We start from the raw sequence: 12,135 nt of genomic DNA, 5'->3' as shown, positions 1-12,135 counted from the left end.
TATTGCTTTGATTTTGTCAATATGGGATACTTTGTTCAAAACACGATTAATATAATATTGTAGTTTGTGCTCCGTATTTAAAACTTTATTATATTAGTGTTTGCTACGAATACGCACGTGGCAATGAATCCATCATTATTGACTTAATGAGATACTTTAAAAATTACATGAATATTGTTTGATTTTTTAATACGGGGTACACTTTTATTTTGGACATTATTAGTTTGCACTATTTTTATGCATATATATATATATATATATATATATTAGAATTATGGGGCCCATAATTTTTTTTTAATATTAGTTGTTGTCTAAATGGGGCCCACATTTTTTTTTTATTAAATACGGACGACGAGAAAGTGAGCTTAACTCACTCTTCTTAATAATATAAAGTAAAGTAAAATAGACAAAACGTAGATAACTTAAGTTATTTTGAGGTATTATATATATGAAACAAATTTTGATACACTTGTTTGCAAACCAAAGGCAGTTTTTTGCACGGATGTCCCTTCAAACATACTGGTCTTTAATTTTTGTCCCTGCTGTTTATTTAATGGAAAGGTATAAGTTATGTAACATTTTTATCTAACTTTTGCCTCGCTCGTCATTAGTTCTGTAGGAATTAAGTTATACGACATAAGCTGTGTAGTATTTTTCATATTATGTTGAGTGTTGAAAGTTTTGTCTTTTCTGGTATAACTTGTGTGGATGTTATGATACATATGATGAAGTTAAATGTAAACCTTTGCTGAGAGAAATCTAAACTTATGTCGTTTTTCAGATTATGTTGAGTGTTAAAAATTTTATCTTGTCCGACATAACTTGTGGGATGTTATAATACATATGTCGAAACTAAACTTAAACTTTACCTAGCAGAATCTAAGTTATACGGCGTCAAAAGTGCTGAAGGGCAAAAAAATTACATACAACAAATTTGAGGGACAAAAATTAAAGGAAAAATAACACTCTATGTCTATTTGGAGAAAATATTTACATGAAATTGCCCATATTTCTAATATTACCCGAAATGCCCTTTTATACATTATTATGCCCTTTTATACATTGTCTACATTAAGAGGTCGTTTGGTACATGGTATAATCTAGGATATCCCAGCAGTAATTTTGTACCATGTTTGGTAGAAGGTACAAATTTATACCTTATACCAAATAGAGTATAAAATGAAGCACAATCTTAAGGATGGGATATCCACCTTATCCCATTAATCTTGAGATTATGTTATCCCATCTCCTAGATGAGATAAATTAGTCCCAGAATTATAATTCTGAAATTATAATCCCGGGATAATTTAATCCGCGTACCAAATGACCCCTAAGTGATTGTTTGGTAGGTAGCCAAAATTATTCCTGGATTATAATCTCGGGACTAATTTATCCCACTTCTTGGGATAAGGTGGGATATCCCACCCTTAGGCTTAGGTTTCATTTTGTACCGTGTTTGGTAGGAGGTATAAATTATACCTTCTACCAAACACGGTACAAAAAATTAGTGCTGGGATATCCCAGCCTATACCATGCGCCAAATAACTCCTAAGGCCCCATTTGTTTGCACTTAATGGGGGTCTGAATCTGAATGGTTCAGATTTTGGCCCATTAAGTGCATTTGTTTTTTTTTTTAAATAGTCTCTTAATACATCTGAAAACATCTGACTCGGTCAGATTTCAAAAAGAATCTTAATGGGATTCAGACTCTCAAAAATGCCAAATTTATTTGCTTAAAAAGCTCACACGTCTGTTTTTTTTTTTTCTCTTTTTAATTTACGCTTCTCTCTCTCTTTCTAATTTACGCTTCTCTCTCTCTCTTTCTAATTTACCCTTCTCTCTTTATCTCCAACATCAACGATGCTCTATCTCCCTCTTTATCAGTAAGCTATTCATCAAATTCTTTCTTCTTGAACAGGTAAGATGTTGGATTTTTTACAAGTATTCACCTATCTAACAAACATTAGTTCGTTAATTAATACATGAATGGAGTGTTCTTTTTCCTCTCTTAAGTTTTGAATTCGATTGTTTTGGTGTTGTTTTTCCTATCCTCATAAGCCAATTGCTAATTTTTGTATTAGAGTTGTGCATTATTTAGTTTCAACCAAGAAAACCTATATTATCTTTTTTTTTTTATTATTTTCAAGATTATTATCTGAACACATTTTGGGTGATGTACATGTTCTTCTTGGTGCTATTGAATCTTGTGTAGTGTTAGCTGCGTTAAAATTGGGAAACAAGTCCATGGGTATGGTTTAACAACTGGGTTAGCGTTAGATTCGTTTGTTGAAGCTTCTGTAGTTCATATGTATGTGAAAGGTAATAAGTTGGGATGTGCATGTAAGGTGTTTGATAAAATGCTTGAACTAGATGTGTCTAAATTTTGCAACGTCTATGCGTCTCGTATTCAGTTCCTCTGCAACATCTATGCGTCTGGTATTCAATTCGTTCCCCCAACCATTAGTTGATCTATTTGTTGAAGAAGAAACATAATCAGATACGAAATGGGATTGTTATATTAAACTTGTTAATTGAACAAAATCAGATTAATTGATAAGACAATTAGCTTTTCTCGAGATTGTAGATAAGTAGTTGCACAGATTAAAGTACTTAAAGAAGTACATGAAGGATAACTTTCAAAAGTTCCTATGAGGGGTATATCACATTCCAGAAAAAGAAAATTGCTTGTGCATTTTTACTATAACCTTTCTTTTAGTCTAATATGCTATGATGATCATTAGAATTTTATATTTCAGTTATGGAACAAGCTAATGAAAATTCAAGATTGACTTGGAGATTGGAGGTAGTAAAAACATTTCTAGAAACTTGTATTCAAGAAGTGTCATTGAATGGGAGACAAAGAAGTAGTTTGAAGCCAGATTCATGGAACAAGGTTAAGGTTGTTCTGCAAACTTCTCATGACTTTATAGTCACACAAAATAAGATGAAGAACCATTATGATTATTTAAAAGAAAAATATCAAGCTTGGTTGCCAATAACTAAAAAGACTGGTAATATTTATGATCCAGCAACCAATACCATTCGAATGTCTAACGAGGAGTGGGATGAGTACATAAAGGTTAGTTCATTATCTAGTAATTTTTTTTTCTCTTTTTTGTTTTAAGGAGAAACGGTTTGAAGTGTATATTGAAAGTATGATCTCTTATATTTGGATATTAGGCTCATCCAAAAGCCAAGACATTGAGGAGTGCACCTCTACCCTTTCCGGAACTTTGTACAACATTATTTGAGGGTTCTACTGCAACAGGCATTCATGGTTGGAGTCCAAGTTGTACAACTCCGCAGCCCGGTGCCTCTTCTGTAGCTACTAATATAGACATAGATTCACTTGATGACATTGAGGATCTACTTGGTGACAAAAATGATGGAGCTTCTAAAGATTTTCCATCTCAATCTTCAATTCCAATTGAAAAAAATAATCTGGGAAAGAAAAGAAAAAACGCATCGTCCCGATTAGAAATTGATGAGAAGATGAGTGCTGCATTGGAGTTACTGATGAACAAAAACAACGGGCCTGATGTTGAAGAATGTATAGAAAAACTAGACAAGCTTGGATGGGAAGAGCCATTGTACTCTACAACTCTTAGTATATTTTGTGAAGGTGATAGCTACACAAAAACATGGATGAAACTAAGAGGGGTCGACAAATTAGAGATTTATGTCAAAACCATGGGGAAAAAATTGGGAATTCTTTAATTTTTCTAATTAGCTAGTATCTATGCTAGATGAAGATTTTATGGAATCTAGTCTTTATTTTTTTTTTTTTTTTTAATTATAACCTCTGGAACTTTGTGGTAATATATTATGCTTATGGAACGTATTTTATTGGTGAAAAATGCTACTTGTATGTCTTGTTATGCTTGATGCGTATAGAATAATTTTTTATAACCATTGTATACTTTTTTATCTTGATGAAATACATAGGTAGTTGTGCTTACGATTGTGTATTGTATCTTTTTTTCTTGGTAAAACAGATTCAACATGGATATCGATGATCAAATATTATGGTTGATGAGCTTGTATTGGCAAAGAAATCGTTATAGACTCAAGTATGATAGAAGAATTAGAGATTTAACATCATCTTTATCTGGTCAAAAGTATACATTAGAACTATTATCTGGCTCTAATCGACAATGTATAGAATTGATGCGCATGTCACGTGATGCATATGTTCGGCTATGTCAACATTTTAGACATAATGGATGGCTCATAGATAGCAAACATATATCCGTCGAAGAGAAGATAGCAATATTCTTAACTATTATAGGACATAACGAGCGTTACGTCGTAATCAAGAGAAGATTTCAACATTCTTTGCAGACAATTCACAAGTATTTTCACGAGGTTCTTGAGGCAATGATGAATTTTGCAAAAGAGATGATAACACCTACAACATTTGATTCGAATATGAATATTCCTGGTGCTCATAACAGGTTACGAAGAATTTTTAAGGTATTATTTGTTAAACGATCATTAAAGAATTTCACAAGTTTTTTTTTATTCATTTTGTTGACATATATTTATATATTGGCAGGGAGAAATAGGTGCACTAGACGGGACATTAGTACATGCTGTTGTTCCCGCTAATCAACAAATTGTTTACAGAGGAAAGGGAAAAGGTAAATGCTATCAGAATGTTTTGGCAATATGTGACTTCAATATGGTCTTCACTTATGTTTATGCTGGATGGGAAGGGGTAGCACATGATGCACACGTTCTAACTGAGATTGCATCTAATCCAGATAATGGCTTTCCATTTCCTCCACCTAGTAAGTCATACAGCTTAAACAATTGAAATGCTTATTTAGCTTTTCGATATTGTTATATCCCGTAATCTTGCACATTCGGAAAATTTGAAATAATGGTGACCTGTAAGAGATAAGGTCATATTTTGATTTTATTTAATATATATGTTGTTCATGAAAATGTTGATGCAAAAAATATGGAGGAAGGCTAAGGGCAAAATTGGAATTTTGAAAATTTGTTCCATGAATTACAAAAATTAGCCACAAATAATTGGGTTAAAAAAAAAAAGAGGCCCAACCCATAGAGTGGCCGGCCATGGCTAGGAAAAGAAAAAAAAATTGGTCCAAGCCCATATGAATTAATCCATGTGATAAATGAATATAAAGGGGGCTTATCTTCATTATTGTTTAAGAAGTTTCAAGAAAAACAAAGAAGAGAGAAAAAAATAGAAGGGCCTCACGGCCAAAGGAGAAAAAAAAAAGAAAAAGAAAAAAATTTCTTGAGCTTAAATCCTTGGTCCAAAAATTCTTCTTTTTGAATTTCTACTAATCTCAAGACCCTCTTCAACGTGGTATAATTATTTAAGCGAGGAAACAACTTTGGTGGCAAGTGGAATATTTAAGAAAAGGTAAGAATTTCATTCTTTTTATATTATGGAAGACTTGCATGTATGTTGTAGTGTGTAGAAATGAATGAAAAGCATGAAAATTTGTGTGTTGTGGGTGTGTGTGTGTATGGGCGTGTGCACCAAGTTGGAGGAAGAACATGAATTAAATTATTTAGTATGTTAATTGTGTTGTTGTAGCTTTGTGATGTAAACGGAAGAATAATAGTTCAAGTTGGCATGAAAATTTGTTGTAAGTTGTTATAGGAAATTATGTGATTTTAATATAGTTTTATGTAATTATGGAAGTGGAGTTCTAAAGTGTGAATTGTTGTGTTGTTGATGAATTTGGAAGGAAACAATGCGACTTTGTAGTCTCATTGCATTTGTGGAGCCTTCGGGTAGGATATGGTGTTAGTGGAAAATTGTTGAATATTTTGCAAATTGTCTAAAGTGCTCTTGAATTGTGTTGAATGATCTTGGATTAGCACTTGAATGTGTGATCAAATATGAATTGAATATAATTGAGACGCCGTTGAAGTTGTAGAACGAAGTTGCTAATGCTAGTATGCGTTTTGAAGCGATGGTGGATATTGTTAGAATGATTGTTGATATTTTGGCCGAGTTAAATTCTCGGGTTTGTTGTTGATGATATAGTCGAGTTGGATTCTCGGGGATGGTAGCATTTACAGGGGAAATGCTGCCGAAATTTCTGTAGAAATAAGGTGTTAGTTGGAATTGAATTCCTAAGTGTTTATACCTAATGTTGATGCGCATTAATGTTGTTGTAGATCTTGTGGAGCCAAAGACTTAAACTCGGATTTGCGTAGAAAGCGGGCAAGGTATGTAAGGCTCACCTTTCTTTCTTAAGGCATGATCTCTATAAATTGAACAAATGACGTATATGCATGATTTCAAAGAAATTCTTGTTCTTAGAACCATTAGGGTGACTAATATCTTTGACCTCCATAAGTCGTTTCATATGGTTTCGATACGTACTTATGATTCCGAAGCTCTATTGATAAGTTTTCAAGTTCGTCTACGACTTCTATTGGCCTTTTGATACGATTATACGCAGTATGGTTGAGATTATTGCATAATTGGATAAATAGCCAAATATATGAATTCATGTCCTTAAAATGATTTTGTAAGTATTAATGTTTCTAACTTTTGCATACAATCTTGGATCGGGCCGAACGTTCCTCGGTAATAATATAATATGTTCATGGATCGGGCTGCACATTCCGCAGCAATATAATGTATGACGTTCTACGAGTATGCGTGCATGAATCTGTTATATGTGTATATATATGATATATGACGTCGGTATGATGTTCAAAGACCTATTTGATATGTTCCCTAATTGGTATTAAAAGATAAGTGATGTAATTAGTGTCTTGATTTTCAAATGATAGCATGCCCGACTATTCTATCGAGTCTTGATATACTATGATATGTACCTATGAATCCAAGTTATATATGATTTGATCTATACGACATCCGAAAGATACCTGATATGACTATTACTTCGATTATCCCAAAATGGCTTCTAAAACGCTTATAGAACGTTCTGTACTTCAAACGTTCGTAACTTTTTCAGACTAAGTCGGATCGACCCGAAACTTGTTTCTGAGCCTTCTGATGTCAGTAAGTGTATGTATCCATCGGGTCTTAATCTATGTGCATATGGTTTCGTATTATTCTGTTCGTGCAAGCCTCAGTTTGGATTTCACTGAGCCCGGGCCAGGACATGTCATCGTGCGCACTTCTCTGCATTATTCACCGAGTCCCTCTCACTTGCGGGCCGGGACACGTTATATGTACATGTATGTGATGATATGATGATACGGGGATGGCGGCCAGGATGGCACGTGATGATTTTATCCACCGAGACCCGCAATAGAGGGCCGGGACACGTTATGTATATATATATGGTATATGATTCTGCTATACATGATCCTATCCACCGAGTCCCTTAATAAAGGGTCGGGACACGTTATATGCATACACTACACATGATATTGATATACATGATTCTATTACCGAGTCCCTCACAAAAAGGGCTGGGACACGTTATATGTACACATGGTATGTGATGTTGATATGCCTGACCTTATTCACCGAGTCCCTCGCTAAAGGGTCGGGACACGTTGTATATATATGTATGTATATGTAAATGTATATGATCCATGATTTGAGATATACTACTTTGTTACATAAAGGGAACGTATTGATGATTTTACACAGTTTTACTGGTTCTGTAGAGTTTCTATTTTTGGCTATGATTCCCCGTTCTGTATTTCATGCCTTACATACTCAGTACATTTTTCGTACTGACCCCCTTTCTTCGGGGGCTGCGTTTCATGCCCGCAGGTACAGACGCTTATTGTGGTGATCCGCCAGTCTAGGGTGCCCTTTCTGCTTCTTTGGAGTGCTCCTTTGATCCGGAGCCCACACTTTTGGTATATATCTTTCTGTTGTACATCTTCATGTGTATATGACTATTCAAGGGTACGGCGGGGCCCTGTCCCGCCATATGATTCTGTTATGTTTGTTAGAGGCCTGTAGACATATATGTGGGTCATGAGTCATCATTGTCCGGTTATGTCTGTGATTTGTGTCTAAGCGGTACTATTTGCTATGATAGCCTTAACGACTGGTATATACAGATATATATATATATATATATATATATATATGATTGTTAGCATATGACAGCCTTAATATCTGTGATGATTAATATTTGTTGGATATGAATAAGTTATAGATATGTCGATTCGGTAAGTAGGTGTGTAAAGGTGTCCAGCTCGGGCACCAGTCACGGCTCACGGGGTTGGGTCGTGACAGATATGATCGCCTAACTTATTTTTTTTTAATGTCAGATAAATACTATCTATGTGATGCGGCATATCCTAATACTCGAGGATTTCTAACACCGTATCGTAATATTCGATATTGGTTAGGAGATTATCATCGTAGGCGTGCCATAACGAAGGAGGAAAAGTTTAATCATGCTCATGCACAACTTAGAAACGTTATCGAACTTTCCTATGGAGTACTGAAAGCAAGATTTCCTATATTGGACAAGATGGCTCCATATCCTATTAATATCCAAAGAGATGTTGTTATTGCATGTTTTGCCGTTAATAATTTTATCAGGAAGGAGCACATCAATGATGACTTGTTTAATCATTTTGATACGCCTCAAGTGATATTTGATGAAGAGGACAACAAGAAGAAGCATTAGATGAAACAAATGGACCTAGTTGGACAGTTGAAGATTCTCAGATAATGACCGATATGAGGGAGCAACTTGCACTCCAACTAATGCAAAGAAGATGAAATACTTGAGAGTTCTATATTTTAGTTATTTGAATTTTTTCTAGTGTTAGAGTGTTACAATTTGATGATTGTGTCACGACCCAACAAGGAGCCGCGACGGGTACCCGAGGCTGACCACGAGCACCACTCCTTTCCTCACTCGTCATAACCATTTTTACCTTTCTTTATCTTTTATTATGTCATAATCATAACACCGTCATCTTCCGTTTGAAAAGAAATCACAACTTATATTATATACATAAGCCTTGTTAAGGCGACAACATAATATATTCACATATATCAAAGTATTCTAGTGAGACCATCTGACCTACACTACGTATCCACGAGCCTCTACTGGAGAACTGGACATATACATGTATACACAAAAGCATAGACCCGACTGGCACCTCCGAAATAGTGGAGTGTTCCTGCAAATCTGCTGAAAGCTCCTATCGGTCTACGCCGTCTCCCTGCCTACCTGTGGGCATGAGCACAGCGTCCAAAGGAAGCGGACGTCAGTACGAATGTTGTACTGAGTATGTAAGGCAGGAGTGAAATAAACGTGATAGAAAATCATAAGTCATAAGGTGAGAGCAAACCTGCGCGACCCTTAAGGGTAAATGTATTTCATATACACACCATAGGTCATACATACACACCTGTCCTACGCTTATCGTCATACCTATTGCATGTCTCCTATATACACTCGTCGTACTCGTATCGTCATAGCATATACGTCAATATGTCACATAAATCATCATCGTAATACGGTATCTGCTCATGCATATCAAACACAGTCATGATGCAGCACAATCACGTACTCGACCATCTAGGCTCGATACCATGCGTACTCGGCCATATAGGCTCGATAGGGTGCGTACTCGGCCCTCCCGGGCTCGATCATATGCGTACTCGGCCATGTAGGCTCGATCACATGCGTACTCGGCCATATAGGCTCGATCATAGGCGTACTCGGCCATGTAGGCTCGATTATCTGCGTACTCGGCCCCTCCGGGCTCGATCATGTGCCCAACTGATCAGTGGGATGCAATGCAAACATACATACATACACACATACAGGCATGCATAAAAATACATAAATAGAACTTAACATCATCATGACAACTACGCATATACGTCTCATCGTACCGTACCCATTTGTACTCCTCTAGTCACTGCCCGTACTCGGCCACGTAGTGGCTCGATAGTATCACTGACATATCTTCCATACCCGGCCATGATAAGGCTCGGTATATCTCTTATCATCACATTCATATACTTCTTATCATCACATTCACCTTAAACACATATCATGACTTTCCCTAAATCACATATTTAACTTAAGGACGATCTGTTAGGAATAGCATCAATTCCATGGCGTGGATCTCATTACATATATCGCGTTCTTATCATTATTACCCCTTCCATATGTTTATCTATCATATCACTCGTAGACTCGTCGTTACTAATCGTCTCGTGAGCATATCATGGCACTACCACGATTACTCATCATGATTCATCATATCGCGTGCATAGGACTTAGGAACAATTGTACTTTATCGCGGTGACGTAAGGTCGTGAACCCCCGAGTCCATTATGGAACAATTATGAACGCTATGCCTCACCTTGAAGGAATTAGCATAGACTAGCTCCATAGGAACATCATATCGTGGACTACGGCACCTCTTAGCCTCAAGCTTACCATTCATTAACACACTCATAGCATATCTCTCATTTCATATGGCTATTCATAAACAGGGACTTATAGTCTTCTAGGAGATAGGAAATTCATAAAGAAGAAGGAAATCCATACCATAAGATCATGCCTTAGAAAGAAGGGTTGAGCCTCACATACCTGTTCAACCTCTTATTAGCTGCACTTATTCGTCCAAGCTCGTAAATCTACATTTGAGAGGATTCACACTAATGTTAGTCCTCTTATCACACACTTATCCCAAGTGTCAAATTATACTATTCTATATTCTGCCGAAAATCGGGCAGCATCTCCCCTATTTATATGCCCAGCCCGAATTCTCAATTCAGCAACCAACAACAACAATAACAATACCAATATTATTCATAATATTTCCAACTCCAAAATATTCCATAAAACAGCCCACACGCTGTTTTTCAATTTTCATAACTAACCAACTCATTAGATAATTATTTAATCGCGTTTTCTTCGTAAATAAACCGGTATTAGCACAAATAGAAAGAGATTCATACCTTTCTCCCTTTAATATTGTTGTATCTTCACCTTTTCACGCTAATTTTAGGCCACCACACGCCCGCTATACGATTCTGCAGCGAAAACTATACGCTATCCGGACTGGAATTATGAAATTATACCTGGTTTGGGATAAAAATTTAGTGGTGGAAAGTTGGGGGAATATTCTGGAAAATTTGGGATGTTTTTTGAGTGTTTTGGCTGAAAAATGAGGGTTAAACCCCTTTTTATAAGGTTCTGGGTTCTGCCCAGAACCGACATAAAAAGCTTCTGCGCGTTCGCGCCCCCTTTGGGCGCGTTCGCGCAGAGTTAAATTTTCTGACTGCGCCTTCGTTCAGTAAAATGGTCATAACTCTTGATCCCTATATCGTGTGAGGGCCCACGACCTATGGTTGGAAAGCTAATTCAATTATCTACAACTTTCATTCTTGGTGTTTTTCCAGATGCTAAACTTATAATACCGTTTTTGCCCCTCCAAGTCAGATCACCCGAAAATGCTTCCTTAAATCGTCCTTTTAGAGGGCTTACGCTCATTTTTGGCTTATGGGTCCTTCTTAGGACTTTCTCAACTTTCCATGTACTACTCATATGTCTCTTCATATGTCTTTTATAACACTCCGACGTGTGGGCCCCACTTGGCGAGCAGTAATGAGAACTTCTTAGTAAGCGCCATATGAACCAATTCACCTCATATGGTCTCCAAATGTCACGTCTAGGTTGTTATTACATTCTTATCATATAATCTTCATCCCGAACTGGGTTCTCGAATTTTTGTTCAGCGCGTTCGCGCCACGTGGTTCCGCGTTCACGCTGTTTTGGGCCCTTGGCCTTCTGCGCGTTCGCGCCACTCCCTGGCGCGTTCGCGCAGACCAATTTCCTGGTCTGCAGTCCAGCTTGTTTTGTCCATATCTCCTTACCCCGATGTCCGATTGAGGAGCCGTTTGTTCCGTGGGAAACTATACTTCCCGAGCTTCACTTTAGACTTTTGTTTTACTTCAAAACTCTTAATATACTAAAACATATTATTCCTTCCATTTAAACCAAAATTTCCGTATCATACCCTGCCTAACTTTCCTTTAAAGCCTTAGAAGCTTAACCTCCTTAATCCTCGCGTAACTTTACTCTTCCTTTGGCCCATACCAAGCTGTCTACAGTTTTGATAACGTGAAATTTTTCCCGGGGTGTAACAGATTGTTAGTTAATTATTCAAATACTC

At 36.6% G+C, this 12,135-nt stretch overlaps 1 protein-coding gene across 3 annotated transcripts; it reads left to right on the top strand.

Moving 5' to 3' along the window:
- The first annotated feature begins 1,783 nt into the window (after nucleotides 1-1,783).
- LOC132629394 (uncharacterized) lies at nucleotides 1,784-8,025 on the top strand. 3 transcript variants are annotated; one of them, XR_009578212.1, is made up of 6 exons: nucleotides 1,784-1,918; nucleotides 2,757-3,079; nucleotides 3,181-4,473; nucleotides 4,556-4,640; nucleotides 6,163-6,213; nucleotides 7,745-8,025. XR_009578212.1 is itself a non-coding variant. In XM_060345057.1 (5 exons), the coding sequence occupies exons 2-3, from the start codon at nucleotides 2,759-2,761 to the stop codon at nucleotides 3,715-3,717; spliced, it is 858 nt and encodes a 285-aa protein (XP_060201040.1). In that variant the 5' UTR covers nucleotides 1,784-1,918; nucleotides 2,757-2,758; the 3' UTR covers nucleotides 3,718-4,473; nucleotides 4,556-4,640; nucleotides 6,163-6,330. The 3 variants fall into 3 exon arrangements, 2 of the variants coding, with proteins under 2 accessions (XP_060201040.1, XP_060201041.1); XM_060345057.1 differs by lacking the exon at nucleotides 7,745-8,025 and having other exon boundaries at nucleotides 6,163-6,330; XM_060345058.1 differs by lacking the exons at nucleotides 6,163-6,213; nucleotides 7,745-8,025 and having other exon boundaries at nucleotides 3,181-4,379; nucleotides 4,419-4,473; nucleotides 4,556-4,974.
- Nucleotides 8,026-12,135: the final 4,110 nt, after the last annotated feature.

This window comes from Lycium barbarum, chromosome 2 (genome assembly GCF_019175385.1).
Source record: "Lycium barbarum isolate Lr01 chromosome 2, ASM1917538v2, whole genome shotgun sequence".
Lineage (NCBI taxonomy): Eukaryota > Viridiplantae > Streptophyta > Magnoliopsida > Solanales > Solanaceae > Lycium > Lycium barbarum.
Note: the sequence above shows the minus strand (reverse complement) of the source record. Positions and strands in the feature narration are given on the sequence as shown.